Source organism: Colletes latitarsis, chromosome 1, assembly GCF_051014445.1.
Source record: "Colletes latitarsis isolate SP2378_abdomen chromosome 1, iyColLati1, whole genome shotgun sequence".
Taxonomy (NCBI): Eukaryota; Metazoa; Arthropoda; class Insecta; order Hymenoptera; family Colletidae; genus Colletes; species Colletes latitarsis.
The window spans coordinates 54,538,767-54,565,318 of record NC_135134.1 but is presented as its reverse complement, the minus strand read 5'-3'; the positions used below and the strand labels follow the sequence as shown (position 1 = coordinate 54,565,318).

Sequence of the window (26,552 nt, the reverse complement as noted above, 5' to 3'; positions counted from 1 at the left end):
TTGCATTCGCGCAATATTTTCTATCTCAGGACCACAGTTGGACAATGCAACTTATTTGTAATACATTATTTACCAAGTTCGACGTACTACCTGCGCGTTCAGTAGAACTGGGACAGGCAACTAGCCCCTAACAAGAATGAGATATTACTTTCGTAAGGTAAGTCGTACATTGAGATATTCTTTGGCAGAAAAGAAGGAAAAGTGACTGTTGGAATCTGTGCCGTATCGGGGATCGTGTTGTACGCGAGGTTCGATGTATTGACCTTGCGACGTGCGTGGGACGTGTTGGGAGTAGAACAGGTTCCGTTACACCTTTCAGCGTCCAACATTCCATCGAGCTCTGCCTGGCCATACTCGTTCCTCTTTCTCTCTTTTTATTTTTTATATTTAAGGGTGAGGTTATTTCACACTCGCGACCTCCGTGCGGCCGCTGGTCGTCGATGGCCCATCGACAATGGCATCGAGCTCGACGAAAACGGGAAATGAAATTCCGCATACCTTCGAGCAACACTTATATTTGATTGCTTCTTACATTTACAATTGGTAAACACGTCGCGAAATCGAAGATCAGAGATAGGCAAAATTTGTACGCATATGCGAGTTTCAAAGTAAACATCCGTTTATCGGTTTCTCGTTAAATAAACCATTTGGAAAATGGTCACAGACCACGTTATGCTTTCAATTATCTGTAAATAAAATAAAATTGTGCTCATCTCTGTCGGTATTGCGATTAATTTGAATAGTGGACGTAGACGTTCGATTTAGAGTCGTCTGGACACGGCTTCAGCCTAGGAGAACGTTTGGACTCTCGATTCAACGCAGGCAGTCGTTAATTATTTGTGAAAATAAATGTTCCTAGCGATACAAAGGAATTTGCAATTGTCTAATAAAATTACTGAATTCAAATTCGACGGAACCTAGCTTCGTGGGCGCTTCAAGCGGCACCGGAAGTCAAAGCGATGGCATCTAAGTTTGTAGAAGTTTAAAATTGCTCCACGCGTTGTATTCGTAACAATGGATCGTCTTAGAGTTAAATTGCGATAGTTAGAAAGATATCTTCCATAGATCGTGTAATCGTTTATGGGGGTGTTAGAACCGTAAAAATCTTATCTCCTACGCTATATGCCGAACATACGAAGAGCAAGTGTGGAGTCTCAAAAATATTGCTACAAAGGTAACTTGTTAGTAACGATTGCTTTGCAGCAATTCGTGAGTTTAGGAGGCCAGTTCCGTTTCTCTGGACAGGAACCAGACGTTCATGGGTTCCGACTTGCCCTTCATGGTCACAGGTCCCCTGTATTCCAGCAGAAACTGTGGATCCTGGTTCTCGGGCATGCATAAATATCTGCAACACACGAGCAAAGTGTCACTTTTATTATGACACTGTGTATTATATTTATTTGAATTGGTATCTATTTGTCCGAAGAAGGTTTGCTTCATTTATCTTCCAACCAAGTTATACAGGGTATTCGGCCAACCCTGAGAAAAATTTTAATGGAAGATTGTCGAGGCCAAAATAAGACGAAAATCAAGAATACCAATTTGTTGATATTAAATCATAATCCAAAGAAGATTTATCATTTATTCCACATATGCAGCAAGTGCTGTTAGTTGGAAGACTGCAGAACCTCGTCTAAAACAAAAGAAAGGATTTGTAATAAAAATTCATTCCGTAAAGAAAAACGCGTCCGAAAACTGTTAGCTTTCCGTGCTAACTGGCGGCTAACATTATGTTCTCTGTGTAATTTTCTAAAATTATCGACAATTTAGCATCGAGCTGCATTTCTACCAATAACTTCAGTCAGAACTGTCGAGTGACGGGTGACCCCAAACCCATGGGCTCTCGGAATCACATTAATACATTCCCATTAAGAGTACACTCGCGCGGAAAGTGTGCCTGCACAGTCGTAGGCCGCTACGGCGAGAAATATCGCGTAATTTACTGCCGTCAGGATGTTATAAATTCGCTGGACGCTGGAAATCGGTAATTGCCGCGAGCCGACGTTCCCACTTAATTAGGTATGTTTATACACCGTTCGACGGGGGTGAAATATTTACCGCGGCGTCATCGCTACTTTTGCTCAGGGGGGACGAACACTGAGGAAGCCATAGAAATACTTATTTAACATCTAATCGAATTAGAGCTCCGTCGTTTCCCTGGTTGTTCTCGGTGTCCGGCCGTCCATTCGTTGGCGAACAACAGCAGTTCGCTGACTTGCACGATCGGTTCCCGACCGCGAAATTAGTGCATGTCGTTCGACGAACGTTTCCATTCGATCCCGAAGAGATGGAAGTGTTGATAGACGGCTACTTCGACAAGCTGTTCTCTGAAATGGAGCGCAGTTGCCTGGCCTCGCGATACAAACGTCGCGAGTTGGTCAGCTACTTCTCCGATGTGATAAATAGCTGCGCGGAAGGTAACAATATCCGATTACGATATTGGCGACATTATATGCGGTTCTAATAAGCCATTTAGTTCTTGGTGCCGCGAATAATTACATTCATAGTTCTACTTTAGGTTCTTCCCGTGTTTCTGATACGCAATTATTAAAGTCGAAGACATTAATAGGAGAATCTCAGGATTTTACCGTACGCCTAACGGTGTTTTGGAAGTTCCGGGAACGTTTCGACGCGCCTATATAGATTTTTCCGATTCAGTGACTGCCAGATTCGTCCAGCGACCCGCTAGAAATTCTATTGTGCGAGCATGAAAGTGACTCGATCGGGAATAGCGGAAGGAAAGTGATCCCGCGTAATGTTATACGCGGGAGAAACTTGTGCATCGTCGTCCCGTATGATTTTGCTTTCTTTAAAAAATTATGTAAAACGGTGGTTCGACGCAGCGCGATCGAAAGTATCGGCTCGTGAAAGAAAAAGTTGTCGTCAACCAGTCTACACGATTGCACACGAATATTCGTAGTCTCCATTCGAAGAACATGCAGCGCGACTATCCTTAGATTTCCATCAGATTCTCTCTCGGTTTCTTCGGTGCTGGTATTTTTCACGGTGTCCTGGTTCGATTCTTACAACCCCGTACTTTTCTATTTCTTTTTCGAAACGTGTAACATGGGACGACGATGCTGAGAAACCAACCTCTGGAAAATATCGATCTTCTATCTCGCACAATTTTTGAGATATTGATTACAGTCTCTCGGGAAGCTTCCTAACGTGGAAAAAAAACATTCGTTTCAATTTATTTCACTCGTTTATAAAACTAGAAACGATATTTGAGAAATTGGTGTTTCTGCGAAGATAAGATTGACTGCAGATTCGAAACCTAGCAGCGAAGTTTACTGAAAAAATTTCCCAATTAACAGCAGAGAATCTGGACAAGCAGGACGTCTGCGAGAGAATAGTGATGTCGGCCCTGCGCTACCACAACATTACCATGATGGAGAACGGCTATGTCTGCATGTTGGGCAAGTTCCACAACGTTTTGTACGTGGCAGCGAAGCTCTGCTTCGACTGGAACCTCGACAACAACGAGATCGTCTCTAGACTACTAAACGACATTTTCTACTGCGAGAAGACATTCGAGCGGATACTGGTAGGCGCGATCTTTGGCACACGGGTGACGCACTTCCTGTCTGGCTGGAAGAGCGACTTCGAGGACCGCGAGGAGAACATTCGAGCGTTGATGTATTTCCTGCACCACGCTACGGTTGGACGCCTCGAGTACAGATGCGAGTCGTGTCCCGTGAAGCGGCGTCTGATCGACATACCCATGGAGTCCTATGGCCAGGCGTTGCCTTTGAGGGTGGCCATTCAACACGGTTCACCTGACATTCTTCTGGTGATGCTACGTTACGGAGCCTCGGTAGAACCTGACAATCTGGCTCCAACGCCCTTGGAGATGCTCCTGACGAGGCTCAGCGAGTACGACCCTCTGCCAGGCAAACAGGAAGTAGTCTATCCCGCACCCTTGCTCCTCTGTCTGAGAATGGTGCTGAGAACCGTGACCACCGCCTTCGTGAAGACGCCCAATCACATAGCTGACCAGTGTGGGGTCTCCAGCGTCTCCCTGTACGAACAGTACCCGAATCTGGTGGAACAGAACCTGGTACCACCAGAGCGAAGTGGTCTCAGTCCACCAGAACTCAGACATCTGTGTCGTTGTCGCATCAGAGAGACGCTGTTCGAGAACTGGGCCTTGCCTCATGGGATAAAGACCTTGGAGATCCCAGTGTCGCTGAGGGACTACCTCGACCTCCTTTGCGACTGATAGTTTTCAGATTTGAGCTCCAGGTGTACGTGATGGGACGCGATGGATCCCTCTTGAGACTGATTTAGGACGTCTTCTATTTCGATTTAGATATTAGAAACGTGTTCCCAAACTATTGGAAGCTTAGACAATTGACATGACGTGTTTCGATTTTTCTACGTAAGATGAATCTCTCCGAATAAAATATTTCGAAGCTGCAGGCAGTTTCTAGAATGCCCTCGAAGTTCATTGAAACTGTAATTGAAACTCGACGTGTCGTTCCATACGATTCAGCGGAATCAAGTTTCGAAGTTCGTCGCGCGATATGTGTGCACCGACTGAACGCACCGACCGAAGTACCTTGAAGTCGTCCAATAACTTTTCACTGGAATTTCATTCTACGGGGCGTTTCGCGTATTATAGAAATCGGCTAATCGAGTTGAAGCAGGAAAAGAACACAAAAATTTGGAAAATTCGCGCGATAAGCATTGAAACACGAGACAAATAAATACTAAGCATTTCGGAATCCTGACTGGCTTGACATTGATCGTAACAAAATGACGTTTCCGCTTGGATTCAGTAGGTTGAGGACAATTCGCACCAAGTTAAGGGAAAGTCAGGTTCAATAGGTCCGCGATAATTATACGCTGTAATATCCTGAGGCTAATGAATCCTGGGAATCAGAGAAACTCTTTTTTGTATCACGGACGCTTCGAGTTTCTGCATAATGCGTGTGTCGCGAAAACATTGTTATGCAGAACTTTCACGAATATACACCTCAGTCGTTTAATGAGCAAAGAGACAAATGGCTGTTGTTTTAATGCGGTGTCTTCGAGGAATTTCACTATTTAACAACATTCGTACGCGTTAGTTAGTGTTCACATATTAAATGCCAGAGCTGAAATTGAAATTTCAATCAATGAACTTTAATTTCTGTATACATGATTGGGTCATTGCCTATAGAAATAGAAATTTAAATAAAATTTGCTTCTATCGACTCGTTACATGCGTACGTGGATATTTTTTTGGTGAATCTTTTATTTTTCGACGTTTCGCCGCTGGAGCGTGCAATAATTATGAAATATTACGACATAGTTAATCGAAACGGGCCGACTGGAATGGATTGCTAGAGCCAAGCGTATAAATCTTTCGAGACACCTGACGCACAGGTAATAAATTTGATTTTCAATATTTTATAGGAGTCTCTGCAAACGTTTAATGAATTCGACGTACGATCTGTCAATCAGGAGGAGTCGATTCTCACGACAAACGACAGAAACAGTAAAATGCTCTGGAGATCGACTGTCAGACATTGCATCGATACGACTGCTGTTTTGCATGAAATCCTACACCCATCCCTGTGCGTCTAATAAATATCCTGGATGGATGTCCGTTCGCAGTTCCGTGGGGATTTTTCTCTGGTTGCTCGTGTAACTGAATGTACTAAACAATTTATTGTCGTAACAATGCCCTGGGACACGATTAGCAGGCGTCCGTTATTAACTCCAGCAGCGTATCGAGTATGAAATACATTTTACCCGGTTGTACAGCGCAGATTATGAATCTCGTTTTTGTAGCTCAATTAAGATAATGAACGAGATACATGGAGGAAATGAAATGTAAACTAGATAAGGTATTACTGGTTAAGAGACTCGACGAGAGGAGTTGAAATAATTTGGTTGTATCTGTATATGTAAGAATAATGTAATAAAAATAACTTTCTTTTGAAAGTTACGATTTTGAAGCCGCTTGAATTTTTAAAAATTCCCAACTTTCCCGATTATCGCATACATTGAGAAAATAAATGATTTGTTCTGAAATTCGAACGTTTTAAGAGTAGGGCAGTAGGACTAACCTCGTTTCTTCCGATAATACGTCTTCCCGATAATAGGCTTTCACGAATTCAACGTTTCAGTTAATCGACGTTTCGATAATCGATGGTGTACTGTATATCGGATCGCAAACAATTAAAGTGGTATGCAGTGTACCGGCATGTTTCTTTATCGATGGGATCAACCTTGGGAAATAATTCAACGTTTCGAAGCGATAAAACAGAAAAAATGCGTTCGTATATATGTGTTGTTGTTCTCAGGTCACAGCAATATTTCCGTTTGACCTACTTGTATCTGCTTATCTGTACATTAAGTCCACAAACTGACCATCTCTCATGTCGCCGCAAGAACGTCTGATTATTGATCTTTTTATGCGTTCGAAATCTCTCAGGCGTTAGTTGCAAACAGTTCAGAGGTTTGCCAAAAGGAATATCGGAGCGCGAAAATGGCGGTGATTCGAAAACAAGGTCGAACGCGCCATACGTTCGTACCGACTCGTTTTATTGTTTTTATCCGACGAATTCAAAGGTGGACAAAAAATGATACATCTTCTATGCTCGCGTTTACGAAACAAACGATCGTGCAAGGTTATATACAAAACATGTTTGTACGAAATAAACCATTTTACAGATTCTCTTGTACCATTAAACGATCCGCTTAACAGATTAAGATCAGACACGCTGCGCGCGTGTTTCACGGTTCGCTTAATGGGCAATTTCCATTGCTTAAAATAATCAAGATTACTTTTTCATTTCTCTAAAAGTATGTCCTGTAGATTTTACACCTAGAAAAAGAATGAAATCAATACATCGAGGATTTTTTCTTAAATAAATTCTTGCGTCATTTTTTCTCGCAATGACAAAAGTACATAGACCCCTAATCTTCGTTTCGAACACTTCCTCTAACAGCATAACGTTTTCGAACCGTGGGTAACCGTCGAGTCGAGCCACCGACGTCCGTGTAATTAAAAAACAATTTGAGCCGCTCGTTTGAGTTCAACTAGTTCCGAGAACAAAGTCCCCGATCGATCCTTTCCACGCGAAATCCGACGGTCTCGATTTAATTGCAGAAAGAGAGACAACATTGCGAGAGAGTAACAACGAGAGTAATCTCGTACGAAATATAATTTGTACCTGTACGCGTCCTCCGAGACGTTTATTTTTCCAGGCTCGCCGGTGGTTTCTGTGCGGCTGGTGAGGTTCACCGTGTTTCCAAACAGGCAATAACGAGGCATACGGTGGCCAATTACTCCAGTTACGACCTCGCCACTGTGGATCCCGATGGTGATTTTCTGCAAAAGAGTTCGTAACACGATATCGGCGATCGTTTTATGAACGACGGTACCGCAGTCTCGTCACGTCGATCGCATTAACGTTGTCTGGCGGAAGCTTTCGCGCAGGAACAGGAAGAGCGCGTTCAGGAAGAAGAACAAGACTCTTTTTACGGATAATCGAATGCGGCCGATCGCTGCGTTTCAAGAGACTGCAAAGTCGGGTTCAATACACGCGCAAGGAACGAAATAAAATTGTTTAAGCCACCTTACGTCCTTTGGCGATAAAAATTGCAAAGTGAGAAACCGAATAAAAAGGATAACGATGTAGTCCGGGAAGGTTCTCCGCGAAAGTTTCGGATAGAAGTTCGGGAACGATCGCGTAAAAAAATACGAAGACTTACCACAGGCTCGCCATCGATCTGCACTTCGTCTGCAGCCAGATCCATCATATCCAGTGCCAAGCGAGCGATGCATCGTGCATGGCAACGACATGGTTCCGGTAATCCGCTTACGGCCATGTATTTGTCACCAACAGTTTCGACCTAGTCCGACCAAAGTGGATCAGTACTAACAAGCCTTCTCGTAAATTCAAATATATCCGTTGTCGGGCGTATAATGGATACCGTGAATCTTAGTTTAGCCTTTTAATACCGCTCCGAGACCGCTATAATCAATATTAGTGATATCTTTCTGTAATGGCACAACAGTCGTACCCATTATCCTACAACACACTATTCGATTGAGATAGCTGCGTCGAAGTCTAAATACCAGTTTAAATTTTTCAATTATAATATAAAGAATATAGAACTTGAAATCTGTAAATTTCAATTCCTACTATTTTCAGATGGAAACTAATGTTTGTACCGATTTAGTCTCGGAGCTGACTAAAAACGAATATGAGCCTGCAAAATCCTTTTATCGCCCCTGCATTCTTAATCCCCTCGCGAATTGAAACGAAAACTTTTGCCCAGTTCCAGTGCCACGTGGAATGAAAAGAACTTTCAACAGGCATAAAAAGTTTCTTTTTCTTTCATTGCTATTTAAATAGCCATTGTCGCGAAGAACGACAACCATTTGTGTTTCCTCCGGCTTGCTTCCAGCGGTGCATTAATGCACTTTAAACGCCTCGCTTTAAGAACGGGAAACTTTCATCCCGGGCGAAAGCATCTCCCGAAAATATTTCTACGACGCAATTTATTCTATATGAACATGAATATATATTAATATATTAAATAAAATTTCTTTTTGCCCCTTTGTCTCGTGTTGCCCTGTCCAGATAATTTTGCTTACGTCGAAAAAGGCGGAATTCTGGCGAAACAGTGTCCGACGAGTACAGTGGACCACGATCTCCCAATTAAAATTTTGCAGTTTGTGTAACTTTTTTCGCGACGCGCAACCTCGCATTCTCCTGATGGAACGGAACTCCCCAGCGCGTAACCAAAGCTGGCCGTATTTGCAGTTCTTTCCATTCTTTTTCTGGCGACTGCGTACGGTGGAATGAGCCGAATTAAGTGCCTCAGCAAATTCGCTTACAATTACAATTAGATCTTGTTCAACGGTAATTTGTAGTCTGTCCACGGCTCTATCGATCTTTCAATTCGAGTTCCTTTCTCTAGGTTTCAAGTGTTTAACATTCTGTTTGGAGGCTGTAATCGCTCGCGACTCTATTCTAGTTATAATAGTTTTATATTAGGTCACGGAAATGTATTTTATTTGTACACGAGTAGACTTCGATAAGTGTTTACCTTATAGACGTTGGGATTCTTTTTTGGATCTGTGAGCACGTCGAACGCGGTGTAGAGTTGATTGAGCATGTTGACGATCTTCATGGCGCCGCTCGAGTCCGTGTGAGCGGCGCAGTAGGCCCCAAAACCGACAATTCCGGAAAACAGCAGAGTCACGCAATCGTACTTCTTCGCTGGAACCGGCCTGGAATGCCTGAGTTCGTTCGCCACGGAAATGGGCAGCACCGAGTACAGTAACCTTGTGGGGAACACGCAAAACTTTTAATGGAACTTCGTTTAATCACGGAACGAGCCTAGCGACTCGCTAATTTCGTTCGCCCCTTAAATCATGAGATCGGCCCGATGGAATTACTCTAACGAGCCAGCGAAACAGATCTACCCGTTTCTCCCTTCTTTCGTTTAATACAGTACTCGTTTATCGAGACCGCTTCAGAGATTTATTCACCGTTCAAACTCGACGAAAAGAATATTTACTATATCCACAATTGTATTCGACTCTGACGCGTCTTTGATATTTTTATTCCCGGAATTTCGTAACGAGACCCTCGAGGACCATCAGTTTCCATGTGTTCGATATTTGTAAATCCAATTACACGTTTCGAGACGTACCCATTCGTTGTGTAAAATAGGACACCCTGTATTTACTACCCACTAGCCGTTTCCCAGACTGTCGCGGTCGTCGAAACGAACGGAGTTCAAAGGTGGTGCCCGATGAAAAAAGCGGGATCCAATTTCCGGCGGGAAAGAGTATCTTGTCAAGAAAGAAATTCCGAGGCGAAGGAAAAGTCGACTACCCCTCCCGGCCGCGCAGAATCACGCCAGGATAAATGGCAAACGAGGCCAATGGGGATTTCCTTAATCAGGAAATTACGCCGACGGAAATCCTTACCTGTCGGTCTTCTGCTTCTCGCCGTCAAGTTCGCGATACGTCTGCTGCAATTTATCGGTAAGCAATTCCAAGTTCCTCGTTAATTTGTAATCAGCCTCGAATTGCTCTGACATCAGAACGAGATCTCTGGTAGCGTCGTGAAGGGGAACGTCGCTCAAATACAAACCCCGTCTGACGACCAGAGGCATGAAAAATAAACAAATCAATTTTTTAAGCAGCATCTATTCGGAAAATATATATTCCGGCTGGTAGAAATTTTTGGAAAATGTACACGTTAATATTATTCGGAGTAAGTGACGTTATCGCTTAAATTAAATGTAACGATACAACGAATCGCTCCAGTTATAACAATCGATATAACTTACCAAAATTTAATTACAAAAAATATTTCCTATCGGCGTTTTGTCTGCGTTCCAGCCCTTTTCAGGTTCTGGAACGCAGCCAAAATATTTGTTACAATTAAATTTTAATTGTTTTTTATTGATCTTAATAAATGGGTCAATTGAGTTTGCCGACGCGTTGACCAAACAAATTGGAAATATTCAATGCAATCGGTTATGGAAAATTGATCGATTTCGGTGTTGTTTGGTGGATTATTTTCGAAAAGAGGGATTTAACTTCTCGTTAAAGACAAGAAATTTGATTAATTTCGCAGTTCGAAAGTTTTCTAGTAGTTCTTAAAAGATTATAAATACACGGAAAACGTGACGCAGTCTATCAAGATTTACAGACAGATTTATAGACTAGAATAGCGGAGAACCTAAACGAAGGACCCCGTCTGCTACATTATTCATTCCACATACTACTATTTTTATAGAGCAACAAAGATGTCGATATTATCGTTGCAATTTCTATTTAAAAATTCTTATAGGATTCGTAATTCGGGAACATGTATGAATTTAATATTTCAGTTCGAATTAGAGCTCGAGAGCTTCAGCCTCCTATTTTGATCGCACATTTGCATATCGGGGTAATAAATAAAATTTGATTATTCCCTGCTTTTGGTTAAATCGTTTGAAGCACGATACGATATTTATAACTTCCCATCAAACGTCGTCGTTAAAAATGCAGCAAGGTATTCCCTGACAGTAACACGACCTGTTAATCATTCGCATATCAAATCCGGTATTCGATCATTCTGGAATAACTAATTCACATTTTGCCATCGATAACAGGGAGGGAACGAAGCTACGCAATAACGCGGTACAATAATTTCACTTGCATACACTTGGGACACGCAAAAATGGGAAATGAAGCGCGTTGAACGAGAGTCGACGGATCGTGACCAACGTGGGAATACGGAAAATATCGGTTACACGAGCGAAAATTTAAAACGATCGTATTTTTACTACGTGCTGCCGCTATGTAAATTAGGCCTGGGACTATTCGGTTCAGCAAGTGGAATAATCGACTTGGCCAGGCGTCGTATTACTATATCAACTCACCGATTTGCTTTCATTGAATTCTATCGTATTCTGATCTGTCAGCCGATGCAGTAAGTTTTATCTGCTTTTTAACTTCATTTATTCGTTAAAATCTAACGTAAAAATACATGATTATCGCGTAGATTTTCGAGTATTCGAGTGCAGGGAAATTTGACAGGAAGTGTCGCCGATGTAAATCCATGCATAGGCGTAACAGTCGTCGTCGCGTCTAATTTAACGCTCGCAGGACGTCACGGGGTCCTGTTCGCGGCACAAAAGAAAGTTATCGCAGTAAACAGGTAGCGTAATAGGAGCTAACTCAATTAAGAGCTTTAAATTTATCCGCTAACTACCTCGACGCGCTTCTGCTCGAATAAATCCCCGCCAACTCTAACTACAGTGGGAATTATCTGGGCGTTAATCGTCGGCGATAGAAGAGCGGCGAACGCTCGAGCGAACGCGCAAAAAGCTGTAGCAAGCGATGAAGCAATTACATGATCGAATTTTCAACGTCGGTGTACGCGTATTCGCGCGACGAAAACCTCGGTGAACGAGAGATCGAGGGAATACGCGTCGGAACGTATGAAACGAGACACTGGAGGCGCAAACCAGACGAAACGAAGAATAAGGGTTGCGGGGGTGGCGATGAACTAATTAAAATTACAACAAGAACGGCACCGGGGCGAAGATTATCCTCGAACAGAGGCAATTGTAAGCTTTACTAACCGAAAAATAATATTCGATCATAGAAGAACATTTTTCTCTGTACCACGATTACTGGAACACCCTGTACGACTGGGGAAGAATGATAGGAATTAAACAAGCTACCATTCTAGCGACTGTTACCATTGAATGGCCCGCTATCATCGTTCTATCGACGACAAATATTTTCTGCGCATAGACAGGGGATATATTACGATGAATTAATAGGCAGAGCCTACTTACCGCAAAAACACGTTACGTCGATTTACGATAACGACCTGGATAGAGTGCCGCGCATAAGTCTGCTGTCATGGCGTCACGTTTCGTTCTCTCCCGTATTTCTTAGCGTTCAAAGCCAGATACTTCTGATCCGCAGGGGAAAGTTCCCAGTCCGAGAATCGTGGAACGATTTGTTTCTTTCGAATCGGATTGGCAATTAAGCCCTGGAACCGAGCTGAATACTGATAGCTATTTCGTTTACCCAATCACGCGTTATTCCTCAACCCCTGCCTTTGTTTCTCGCGTTACGTTCGCGGATACGAGCCCTTCGTTGCGTCTTTTACTTGATCGGGAAATACCTTGTATAACGTTAGGAGCCATTTTACTCAAATTAATCGATATTAAATGCTCTGTAAATTTGAATACCTTTCCGCAAACGTTTCATAAATTACGATACGCCGCCTCGTTACAGAAATTAAAATTTATTTTAATCCGACTGACAAGAAACAAGAATTTACCAGCAACAACTTCGGTACGCCATTACCTTATCGTGTATGAGAGTTAAGAACGGTAACAATGCTCTCGATCATTTATAATTTAGACGAATGATCGTGTAGGGGCAAGCTAGGAAACACGTCGCGTCACATTCTTCGCGATGGCCATATGTTTACGTCGATTTACGTCGCCTCGTCGACGGTTTTACAGGTTTCAGAACGTTGAGCGGGAAACGCGCTGATCGACGCGTTCGCGCGTTGACCGATCGTTGCAACAGGAACGTGTTGTTCTCGCTGATTGAAATTCGATTTAATAACTATTCGACGATTGAGGCGTAGCGCGGTTGAACACGCCCCAACAAATAGTGAAATTAATCCATGTAATGTTCGTTATTGCAACACACCTCCGAGGGAATTTTCAAATTACTGCTCATTTGGTAGGATTTCGGTGAGCGCATAAATACGCGATTATGTTTCCTCCGCTCGCAATTCTATGGCGACAGTAATTCAACGTTTGTTCGGCTCTTTGTGCTCGAAGCAACAGAAAATTTTAAATCCAAATAAAAATAAGTTTAAATAACGTGGAGCGTACAGTGGACGAAATGTAATAATTCCGCTTGAAAATCTCACCTGGTCAGGTCGTCCAAATTCATCACGCTGGGATAGCATAGAAAGACGACTAGATCCGACTCGGGAATGTACAACATTTGTCCCTGAAATAGCAACAAACTTGGTCGTGACAACGGTACGTGTTTATGCATAAATGCAGCTAGAAATTACACCCTGCAGCGTACATCTGCATCAGAACACCAGTACTAACTTTCAAGCGCAGACACGAGTACTCTTCGGTAGCGTTAACACGCATCACACCCTTCTTCGTTCGCAGCACGTACACCGTGTTTATGTGGGACAATATGTTCTCGAACGTTAACTCTAAATGCGGCCTGACCTACGAGAACAAAGCTGCAGATTTATTTAAATGCGAGGCGAACGGATAACAAATGATTGATTATTGTTTCGTCTAATGTCCACGGATAAATAAATATCAAAGAAACGCTAGTGATATAAGAAGTACACAGTCGTGTAAAATGTATGGAGATGGTGTAATTAAAATTGAAATGTGTGAAGTGCGGTTTCGAAAACTACAATCAGGAAATTTTGGTTTAAATGGAGCATCACGTCCCGAACGATCAAAGGTAATAGACGAAGATGATTTACAAGCGGTAATTGCTATAATTAGTCGCATTGCTGCTAGAGAGTTTGTAATTAAGTTTAATGTGTCTCAAACATCCGCCGTTGATCGCTCCATCGACTTCGCATAGTTGCGAAACGCGATGTCTGCTTTCCCCACTCACCGAATGACAGAAACAAATTGAGTCGGGGGGTAAAAATGTGTTTCGTTGAGAAATCGATAGGCAACGGGCGCCATTTTCCAAATCAATAGGTACTTGTGACGGTAAACAGATGATTTATAATGATGGTACTCGAAAAAGTCACGGTAAGAACTGAGGAAAACATTTGTACCTATCTCGAAGAAAGTTTTTCATCAGAAAAAGTTCTTTGTTTGGTGAATATATAGATTCAGTACCATTTTACTATATACCGGAAATTTGAAAAGAACTTTCAAACGTTGGAAATGTTTGAAACGATATTCACGAATATTTCAACATCGAGGAATGAAATTTCTTTAGACGGATCGAAAGCTCGTGGAACGTTGTTAAAGATTAATAGAGAATGAGGATTATATCGAAGTTAGGCTTGAAAACAGCTATAATTTTTTACGCAGTTGCACAACGAAGACTTTAAATGAATAAATTATTCAACCGTTCAATTTCATAGAAATAAAATATAACAAAAATTTGATGTTGGAACCCTCGGAGCTTCCGTGTTGCAATTTTTTGAACCCCTTAATGCTCGGGGATTTCTTAAGATCTCGACGGTGAATTTCAGAGACGACGACAGGGGAATAATAATGGGCGGATAATTGATTATGCTCGCGAACGCATGCACAAGCAGCTATGCAAATGAAGTCAAATGGTTCTATTCCGACGGTGCGTGTCATATCGTTTGAAACAGACCGCATTTGAAAGATATATGATCGCGCGCGTAGGAATCCGCATGAATTATATCAGCCAGTGGCCACGACGTGTCGGACAATAACGTAATTTCGTGGCCCACGCTAACTAATGCGGCATTCCGCGAAATAAAACACGATTATCGATTCCTCGTTGCTCGTTATACGAACGGTCCACCCACGTAATTGAAATTAAAGTGATTTTTGTGGTGGACCTACGTTGTGACATTGGCAGAGAGAAATTTTACATGGAAGATTATAATTATGGCGTAGACTCAGCACCGGAAAAACGCCGGGAATATTTTGAATTGTTGTATCATCGTTATTACAGCAATAAAATAACGTGTACGACAGGGGACAAATGTATATTTTTTACTTTGGTTCGTTGGTGGTGTAAATGAAATTGGACACTAAAATAACATGAGCATTTTCTCCAGCTTTCCAGCATAGGAATCGTTCATGAAATGATTTACACTCGGAAACGTGGCCTCAGATAGCTAAGTAAAGTTTAATCCTACCATAGTAGTTATCAGATAAAGTCAAACAGTTTCCTTCAACTTGTTGTAACTGGAAAGATAAAGCTAAGAAGTTCTGTGTTCATACAACGCTCTTTCCTCGGCTTTTGATCTAGATGTTCACGTTGAACTACCAGAGGAGATTAATCACCGTGTAAACACCCTACGAGAGGCACGAGTCACCGTGAGAACAAAAATAAAAGATGAAATATTAGAAACTCATTGGTACAAACCTAGTCCACGTCGATTTATTAACATTAGAGAGTTAATTTTTATTCTTAACGGTTCGTGAGTCGGATTTATAAATTGTCGAAACTTACGGTCAGAAGAATGTCGTTCAGTTTGCAATTACCAGAGCACACTTGAGGTATGACACGAGTTATGGTGCACCCGGTTTGAACTATGGTGAGGTCCTGGTCGAACATCAGATGAAACGGAAATACTCGGCAGAACGTCATTGGGCTCACTTTTGGTTCTGTAGCAGATTACGAAACAAAAGTGTCACCAAAACTATCTTTTGTCGTTACAAAAACAGAATTTCCGTTCTTTTTTTGTTCACTTTTCGTGGCCATGCAGCGAAAGATTTAGAAACTATTCGATTAAAACTTTTTACGAAGATTCTGTTTTCAAATGTTCATTTTAACAGACGTATCGAATGTTATGTTCGCTCACCCACGGACAAAGTCTCCAATTCAGCGATCATGGGATTAGAAACGACCCCCGGACCGGACGTGTTGGTTATCAGAAATTGCACGTGATCGCACTCGTTCTTCGTCTTCAATATCCGCATCTCTATGTCCGTACCGTGAAGCTTTTTCGCCACGGTCTATGGCGATGAAAGTTATAACTCGTTTAATCGCGGTTCGTTTCCGCCTGAACGAATTTGTTACGACGAAAATTAAATAGCGAGCGCCTGTCCATTCGACTCGCGTTTAACCGGAGCCAACAAAAACGTGTATCGCGACCCGTAATATTGACATAAATGTCATTATTTCAGGGTGCCTGTTGTTTACATGAAAGTCAATATACGTAGTTAATCTTATCCCAATATTTTTGGTGAAAATTGTATAATGTATCTTGCAACTATATTATTACAAAATGGCAAGTAGAAGGCGATAATCACCGTTCCATTTTACCGGTATTAACACTAAATTCTCGGACCGCGAAAGCCTCGAACAACCCATAAATAATATTATCTACCAACATTAACTAACGGAAGTACGTTTGAGGACTGTTGGTCTACAGTCTTGTCCAGCGCAACAATTTTCCTAAAATACCTTAACGATGCCAATGACGATATGTTCCAAACCAGGTCGATCGGAGTAATAATGCAATATGAGCGCACCATCCTCCGGTCTCTCTGTGCATCGGAAAGAGGGTGCCCTCATTCCAGGGTACAAAGTGCCTAAATGATCGTGAAGGGCGTCCAAATTCTGTAATTAAACGTCACCAGACTCTCGTTAAGCGGACGCTATATTGAAACTAACGAAGCACGTTATTTCATCAGACGCGAAAGGTGTCTCGCCCGTACCTCGGCCCCAACGATTACATTTTATATTTCGACCAGGCGATTCGAAGCTCGTGATCGAGTATCAGGGTATCTGTTAACTAGTTATCGAGCGTGCTATTAATTTCGATAACGACACACGGTGTGTGGAACACCAACGGTAGAAACGTAAATTATCTAAGTTCGATACGAGACAAGAACAAACTGTCTGCACGTGACACTTGACTCGGGGAGAACCGGAAATGAAACCTCGCGGAAGAAAAACGCCACGATGGTAATCTCGTTCCGCGACGGCGTTCCATTTGCTAATCGCATTGCGCGCGTTCATCACGACAGAAGTTTCTTGTTACGCGCGCGTGATTTTATTCAATGTTACACTCCGCTCAAATGCATATTTCGCTCTTTTTACTTCAACGCGGTACGCTTTCCACAAACGTGTTCCGACGTTTCACTCGTTCGAGAAAAAAGAAAGCATCTTTCTTGTTTCCGATTCCGATCTTTCGATCGAATTGATAGTCTCTCGAAAATATATACAGCTTTGTTTGAAAACGATGTTCAGTTTTATCTTCCGAACGAATGAGAAAAAATCGGGATCACAGCGTTTTGTATTTTCATATTACTCGCTATACGTTCGCGGCAATATAGCGAGGACCACTCGTCAAACACGTATGATTGAAACTAGTTCGTACGAGATCGTATTTGCATTCAATTTCATCGGGAGAATCTCGTTGATCCAATAATATTATAATATTCGTACCAAGATATAATGACAAATATAAACAGTTTAGTTTTCATTACTGGATGAAATTCGATTTCACTCGCGATCGAGGAAACGTAACAAGTAACGAAAGTATTTTCCATTTTAGTCAACTAGGAAAATAAAAAAACGGAACGAGGAGTAAAACTTTTACCCGTGCCACGCGATATTTCAATTCTATGCAATAACAAGTTTTTACCGTGTTCCACGTTTTAAATTCCGTCGACATTGACTGATAAAGAACCTGAATGTCGTTTTAAAACAAAAGCCACGAGAATTCAGCCATTTCGTACGGACGAAAAAATTCGGCGTGAGCCGGCAATAACGTCGCGCTCGTACTCCGTCCGCGAGAACGAGTTTACGCGCTTTTTGTCCAATTACTCAGCCGCACGTTGCGGCAATCGGCGACCCGTCCGTCGAGTTTCCTTGGGTTTCGTATCCAGCGTTTAGAAATGCATCGAAAGCGTTGCACGAGGAATGCTCGAATGAAAATTCCACAGGTTCCAACCTGCAGGTGCGTGTGCAGAGATGGACACGTTCGAATGATTTCGTATGCGAAATATATCTGAAGTACGCAACGTAGGTATTCGATGGTTCTTAATCGTTTAAATTCACGACACAGTTTTCGACTGACGGCACAATTTAGGCAGAAGAGGATATATTTCGTACTGTCTCGGTGCTCGTGGTTTCGAGGAAAGGACGTAGAAATAAATAAAAGACAACGAACCGTACGTTCGCGAAGAATTATGGTCTATCTGGCTACGTGTCATCTTTCCTGAAGACTTTCACTGGCAGACCGCGTGGAAACGGAATCGCAAGAATCTCGGAGTCGGTGGCCGCACGCGCGACGCCCGAGGTAATCTTATTTCGCTCGACGCGAAAGTGAACGCTCCAACGACACGTCAACGCGCGATTTACCTGCAGGAAGTCCCTGGGCGTAGCTCCCAGCACCTGGAGGATCTTGTCGTATCCGGAATCCTGACAGAACTCGAAAAACATCCGCCCAAATAGCTCCAGTATCTCGTTGGCTGGAATATCTGAGAAACACGCGATCACCTCGTTCGGGTCTTTGGTGCATTTCGAAATCGTCGATTCAATTAAAGTTGAGCACACCGTTCGCCGTAGAATATTCAATTTCACGCGCTTCGCGCGCCTACGTAATTTCAAAATGACTTTGCACGCGACGCGCAAATTCAAGGAAGTGAATGTTTTTTCGTTGAAACTAGCGTGAAGGATATTGTGTTGGAAAATTTCTAGATTTTTGTAATATACAAACTCTATGAATAAAATTAAAATAACGGCATTTGAATATTACTACCGAAATATCAGCAGTCGAAAAGGCTGACGGTTAATAAGCAGGAATTTTATTATCCAGCAAAGTAACGACCTCAAGCGCATGCTTAGGTTACGTAAAGGATACTTATGATAAAAAGAGACCGATGGAGATCCGAAGAATATGACAATACCGAACTCGAACCCAATGGAGCTTTTATGAGAAAAGCTCCATTGTAATATCCGATTTCACCATCCGACATCGACGCGTTTGACGACTACTACGAGAAGCATGGAACAATATAAAATAAGAGGTGGTTGAAAATTTCATTGCCAGGGTGGAATGTGTCTGGCCATCGTTAAAACTAAGGGTGTCGTTTGCAACGAAAAGGCAGTGTTAAACAGATCATCTCTCTGAAAAAGAATAGAACAAAATTGTCAAATTTCCATGCAAAGATCCTGTTTTTTCTTACTCGCACAGTGATTCATAATTTTTGGCCAGTGGTGTATGTAGGTCGAACGTTTTCGAAATTCCGTGAATATTTGACCGGATTCTGGGGGAGTCAGAACCAGTAGGGAAAAATTGGGAGTTAATATATAGGTCGCTGATTCATTATTTAAATGGACAATGTATCATCGGAGACCATTATTGCTTGACCTTAATGACACATCCAAATCAAGGAAGCTACTATGAGAGAATTTATATTGGGAACACGATTAAGTATTCGAAACTCTGGTCAAGAATTCCAAGAGTATAGCCACGCCTTCAAAGTACTATTATAGTAAATTTATTGATGTGTTAGGGATGGGACTCGTCGAATATCTGAACAGTTCGGTAGTTTAATAATAACTGGAGAAAGTGAACGAAGAATGGGAGAAGAAAGGGAGTTAAGTTTCGTTCTAAAGTCGATACTGAATTCGACGATAAAACTGGATCTGTGTTATAGACGCGGGAGCATTCGGTATTAGGGCAAAGTGTGTATGAAATACATAGGTGGTCCTCCTTCGCTGAGATCGCCACTTTAGCGGCTAGAATGGGCCTAAGGCGAGATGAAAGCAGCGAAGAAAAGAACGATGAGAAAGTGAATCACGTTTCGTCTCGAGCCTGCTATAGCGGAGACAGACACGATTGGCCTCTAAAATTCACTTCCCGGATTGTGTGTCGCGTGAAACACACTTACTGTTTTTATGCCACGTCGATTTTCCGTGTGTATTTATTCGTGACGAGAATGATATGGAATTACAGTATGTAAAATAACTTAAAATTAATATACCTGAAACGGTTCAGCGGGTTGCTCAACTTTAATCAACTTTCTCAAACTGCGATATTGGAGTAACAAATTCCTATTGACGCTAAAAATGTACGTACTGAGCCGATTGACAGCAGCTGATATAATATTGTACGTAATTTCGTCGTCGTAGATCTGGCGAACCAGAAACTGGCCGTCCATGTTAACCGCCGCATCTTTCCTGCGTTAACAAATAAATAAACATTTAATTTTGCTTAAATCCCATAATTTCGTTTCCAATTCGTGACTTCTAGCGCAGTTACAGAAGCGTAAGGAAAAGACACATTAGAAAGTTACGTAGAAACGTAGAACACACGTGCAGCTTTTCATCGAAAGGATTAGATCGTTCCGTAGATCTGGGACTATAAGTTATTGCTCGGGGAAGGAATTATGGAACTATATCGATGTAATTGGTAAGGATCTCGCGATAACACAATGTGTAAAGCGACCTCGAACTTAAAGAAAGAAGTATCGAATTTATCGAAGTTTCTAAAGTCGTTTCGCATTATTATGCTAATCGGATAACAACACTTGGCACTTTCTATCGACTATGTAAACGTTCTAATAGATGAAAGTATGATTATGCAATTAGCGAAAGGATTGTTTACCGCGTCGTGGCGTTTCGTTCAAAAGGAGAGTGTCGCAGGGAAATTAATTACTCGGTTTGACGCGTTGGACAAAATAAATACTTCCTGTCTGGCAAAAGTCGAGTATTTTAACAGGTTGCTAAACCCTCTTCGCGGTTTCTATTGAGTTTACCAAGTAAGGCTGAAAGCCACTTCAGCGTTTGACATGGATATGAGCTGTCACGCCGCGCGTGCCTCGGCTTTTTCTCTGCAATTTTTCGAGACCTGTATCCAAATGAAAACAGGAATTCGACTTGAGCATGCCACGAAAACAATTCTTAAACGATTCGTACGAATGTTTATTTACTTATAACAATCGCTAGAAAATATTACAATCGACGTAAGAGTTTATTTTTAGTTCCAAAGCTTCAGATTGTCGGTGTATTTTGTTCTAATTTTTGAACCCCCAGAATAATTTGAAGTTTTGAAAATACCCTGCATCTTAAACGCCATGCAAAAGTGTTTGTATTTCCCGAAACGGACGAATGGGATCTCTGGAATTAAATCACGGAATTTGTAAGCACGTCGGCGACGAGCTGCCGTGAAACGTCATTTAGAACAGCTAAAGTGACCCCTCTTGGGCGAGCTTTCAAGAGTCATCGTCATATCGTACTCGACAGAGGTAACCCACATTTTCGTGTCTCTGGTGTGCATTTCTCGCAAACAACAGTGCCCATATCAGAGTTTGTCACGCCACAGATTAATTATTTTACTTGGACAAAGAGTACCTACGATTTTATTATCAAAATTTTCGCGCGTAAAATAATTAATTTCAATTTCTAATCGAGCTTCGTCCACTTTAGAAATTTCTTCTAATAAAAATAAATATCTTCGATTTAAAAAGTAGAAACCCGCGTATTAAATATAATGGGGATGGCTGATATCGCAGTGAGCGTTTTCTAGATGCATTAAACCGTTAAAGGGTTAATATCTGTTTTACATGCAAGGATTGCCCGAAGATAAGGAAAGGACTTTAGATTTTCGCAGACAAGGGAATATCCCGACAGCGAAATTGTTTTTTATTTCAAACGAAGGAAACTTGTACATCATGGAAAGTATTAAAACCGTATTTTTTTTCTAATCTTTGAAGGGGTGATAATGATGCATGCAATAACATCGAGAAAATACGTGCATTATGTCGACTAATTAGAAAAGTAGTTTGTTAAAGCAAAAGTTCCCGGTGTAAACAACTTTCTTTAGTGTCTGTCGAATAACGCGGATACATGGACGTGCGTATGTTCGTATTACCCCCAGCAGGGGAAAGAGCATCACGCTGGAACAATGTCGCGGAGTGCAATTACTGCGCTACGATGGAAAATCGAATTGGGAGGGTTCCCAAGAAGCTTGTACCTGCACTTAGAACATCGACTTGTACTTGTTATCAAACTTGGTAGTATGTCGATCCTCCTTCTATTTTACTAGCAACTATTACCACCTACGAAGTAATTATTAGATACGATAAAGAAAAGAAGTATCGTATTTCACGAGGCTTGCTCGTAGATTCAAATATTCTTCTTGGTTTGATTTAAAAGCTTTAAGAATCGTGCTCGCAAATCCAACTAATGAAACGAAACGAGAATGAGGCTCCAAGATATATTTATTCTTGCGAAGTTCATAAAAGGACACTGAAAGCATATTTCTGTCTACGATGAATGTTCCATAAGACCGTAATTCTTCTCCCTGCTTATTGTACCGCAAGTACAATACAATGCGACTCTTGATTATTTACCGTGATTCATACGAGTGCTCGTAGAAAGCTTTTTCTTCCTTAACATTTAATTTATCGTAGAATTAATACTCGCGTTAAATAAAACACTTCTTCTTTGCTCTATTTACATAAATATCATTGTCAGTTTCCGCTACTCTGTCGACCAAAGCGCGGTTTTGTAATATTCCAACATCCGAAACGCGTTATACGACATGCATAAGAATTCTCTCGTAATTTCGCGACCATCCCCGCAAATGAAAACCATACGAACTTTGTCTGCTTTCACGAACCGTGTTTTGAAAGTTTGAATATTACGAAGCCACGTTTCGCTCGATAGCACACCGCGGTGAAATAATAGTATTCATAAATTCAAATAAAGAGGAAACGTACAACGTGATTGGATGTTTGTTTACACTCTATGATCCGTGCTGCGAATACGAGATCGATACACCAGAAACGAGACAAGATACGAAAGCGGTTTGATCGATTGCACGAATTATTGTTCATCGTAGTTTTGCTTCGACAGCCTCGAATAATCTTTAACGATCATTGTACGCATCATAGAGTGATCTACTGGAAGAAAGTTGTTGAGATCTATGATTTAGAAACGCGTCTTGCCAGATGGCGTGAGCGTGAATATGTAAAGACGCGCACTAATTTTCTTTTATTATATTTATTGATCAAAGGACCTTCTTGCAAGCATATAATACGTAGCTATGATTTGAAAACGGTCCATAAACTGAAATAAGCATTCTGACTCGTGGAAACTCCAGTTACCCCCATCCCATGTCCATTTAAAGTTTCACCCACGATCTATCGCATCGAGTTTCAACGTCCTCAGACATCACTTTCGGTTAGCCGAATTATACTCCCTCTCACGCAATCGCTAACCCTCGTTAATGACCACCGTCGATCGTCGATCGTCGTCGCTGCTCTGTGCGGTCGCAGGAGCTTCTATTCCGGACAATTTGCCTAATACGAGAGTCGTGAAAAGCGAGGGACAATAGGGACTCGAACTTGAAATCTCGGGTCAGAGATGGGCAAAAGTTTACTCGAATAACGGACAACCAATAAGACCAACCACGCAGCAATTTATACGTGACGCTTATTCGACGGAGAACTTCGCGCAGAGAGTATTTCAAAACGCAGAATCGAAAACGTTCCGCGACCGCTTTCTCTGGGAATTTATCATTTAACCCAAATATGCTTGGGTTCGGCCTGAAATCACGTAGAACTCGTGCTCGTGTTTGAGAATGTTTCGAGCAGAAAGAATTGTCTTTGCAGAACACGTGCCCCTTCCGATAACTCCGTGCACTTTACTGCCAAGAAGAACGTTTACAGCGCATAAAACCGCCTTACGAGCCAGTTGGCTGAGCCTGTTCCTTTTCGTTCTTTTCTTATAGATTTCGTGGATCACGAGTTTCGCGAAGTGGTCTCGCAATCTCGGTAGAAAACTCGAAAGCTCCCATTGACTGCCGGACGAGAAATTGCGACCGAGTTCTTCGAATAAAAACAACCCACGACAGAAGTTCCGACGCGACGTTATAAAAACGTTCGTTCGTCGCGAATTACGCTTTTTACGATTTCCGTCGCGTGTACCGCGAGCCTGTAATTCCGTCGAATCCATCGGGTTTCCACATTCGAATACGTTCCGCGATAATCCCGATACGCTACGTGCAAATTTTATTTCTGAATAATGAATACAAATTTTAGATTCGTTCGTGGGAATTAGTAAAACGGATGTTTCCATTTTTAATGTCTACTATTTAAAACTAAAACGTCACTACATAGTTATTTATATAGCAATGCTTGCCTATTAAACAAATTAAGTTTCGAAACGATATTGCAAAACGGTCGAGAAGAAATAGGGCTCGTAACAAGATTCCTTGTAAACGGTAAACCATTTATGCAGATTGTACGATCCAGGATTTAAGGATTCGCTCCGTGAACAAACATCCGGAACGCGTGCCAATATTTCGACGACGTGTCGTTGAATCAATACGCTCGGAGTATCGTGTAAACAAAAGTTTATTACGCGAACTTGTTGATCCGACGAAGGGACGGAAATAAAGTTTACCGTGGCTACAAACCTTTCTGATTCCGTGACTACATTTCCTCTTTTTAAAAAGCAGATAAAGATGAAATAAGTTTATATACATATTTCTCAACGAACGTTGAGAATTATTGAGAAGGGTATACATTAATATGGATGAAACACTCTTGAAGTTGTGTAATTTTGTTGGAAAGTTTGGAGGCAAACCGCGTTTAAATTTACGTTGTTTACAATTTACAGAGAGTATTCTAGGAAGAAATAAAGATCAGCCGTGGAAGGAATTGCGAGCAGTATTGTGCCTGACGTTTTACTCTGACTTCGTAAAACCTGCAATTGATCATGAATTACTAGAGCGAACCAAAAGTTGACAGTAAGTTCATTATTAAATAAACAGTCTAGTAAATAAGACACGAGTGACTCTGAAAGGTTCTTTACGCTTTTATCACGAAAATAAAGTAGTCCTAAAGATACGCGTTGAAGAAAATCTAGGACCCATTCGAGACATCTTAAAAAACCTTAAAATGTCCTTAGAGCTTTCGCCTATAAAATAAAAATCGTTCAGTATGTTCTCAACCTTTAGAAATGATTGTGTTGGAAGGTTTACGAGCATCACCCTGCGTGATTGTGCTTGTGAAGCTGTGGGCGCCTTTATGGAGGGTCGATGCGTAGTAAGAAGGTTATTGAGACTCAAGGGGGCATTAAGGAATCATCAAGAGACATTTTACGACGAGTCTTTAAGAAAAGAATAGGGCATTAAAGGGTATACGAATCGTAAGTGTGGAACGAGCAATTGTCCTACAACGAATGGTATTTATGAAACGGCACTGATTCCAGTGAACTTTCCTTCGGATTAGGACGATAGTAAAGTTTAATATTCGATATAAAGAATAGAAATATAATAGTTAAGTCCACGAATACGTAATTTGTTTCAGAATTACAGTCACGTCAACCAACTTTTATTCGTTTATCTAGGTGTATGGTATTTTAAAGATTTTGAAGTTTGTAACTGCATCATTATTCATCTTCCGTTCTATAAATAAGTATCGATAATAAAAGACGTCGACGTACGTTCGTTCCGTCAATTTTCCAAAAATTTCCTGGCCCCCGATCGAAACGAATTGTACAAAAAAATACGCGCGCATTCAGCCTTGCACCAAGACCGTCGAATCAGAAATTCAATCGCTTCTGTGACTCCGATTGGCCGTAAAATTCAATATAAATTCCGTGGAGCGTAGAGGGACGTAGGCGAGTCGCAGAGGTGGTTCGGTGAAATTTCAATTAAAGAATCCGGGGGATTCGGGTCACGGATGCATCGAGGTTTGCTGTACGCGCCGCCACGCTGCACTGGGGCGAAATAAAGCTGCACGAGCATGGGTACGCACCACGTGGCGTAGCGTCTTCTGGCGGTCAACTATAGCTCTGCCCCAGCGCCGTCTTCTCGCACAAATCTACTCCAGGATCGTGAACAACGAGGGTGGAAAGTGTCATGCAAGAGAAGAAAACTGCATACGCGGGAACAACAAAAGCCAGTGGGCACAAAGGGTCGAGCGAGTCGGCGCGAAACCCGCGCGCCCACGTTTTACCTACTTTATCGCCTCCCACGTCTCGCTGTCAAAGGTCTTCACAACCAGCAGCTCGAGGGCGTAATTCACAAAACCGTACTGCACAGAAAACAGAAACAGAGATGCTATGCGTCTGCGATCCACGCGTGATCGAGATCGAAACCGAGAACTGTCGCGGCGTTTGCTCACTGATCGTCATTAATGTCCGCCTGTCAACCGATCCCCTCGCGTCACACGCGCCCAATGATCCCGCGATCGTCGCCGCGACAGTCCTCCGGGTTGATCAACGTACCATGATGATCGTCGAGAAGCTGACTGAAAGGCCACCCCTCGTATCATTCCATTCTAATTGCCATAGGAGCCGTGTTTACCTCGTGCACACGAGCCGCGTACTGGAAAGTCGGCCTGCC

At 42.0% G+C, this 26,552-nt stretch overlaps 2 protein-coding genes across 2 annotated transcripts; one reads left to right on the top strand and one right to left on the bottom strand.

The window, feature by feature from the left end:
- Gycbeta100b (guanylate cyclase soluble subunit beta-1-like) lies at positions 1-26,552 on the bottom strand. Its single transcript, XM_076780180.1, has 14 exons — positions 26,435-26,552; positions 26,168-26,241; positions 20,274-20,374; positions 18,551-18,669; positions 16,646-16,801; positions 16,041-16,194; positions 15,689-15,843; positions 13,600-13,728; positions 13,410-13,492; positions 9,941-10,111; positions 9,052-9,289; positions 7,708-7,848; positions 7,167-7,324; positions 1-1,345 (listed from the first exon to the last, which is right to left on the bottom strand). The coding sequence occupies exons 1-14, from the start codon at positions 26,435-26,437 to the stop codon at positions 1,216-1,218; spliced, it is 1,812 nt and encodes a 603-aa protein (XP_076636295.1). The 5' UTR covers positions 26,438-26,552; the 3' UTR covers positions 1-1,215.
- Stops (SOCS domain-containing protein stops) lies at positions 2,205-5,945 on the top strand. Its single transcript, XM_076780312.1, has 2 exons — positions 2,205-2,417; positions 3,318-5,945. Exons 1-2 carry the CDS (start codon positions 2,288-2,290, stop codon positions 4,220-4,222), a joined length of 1,035 nt encoding a protein of 344 aa, XP_076636427.1. The 5' UTR covers positions 2,205-2,287; the 3' UTR covers positions 4,223-5,945.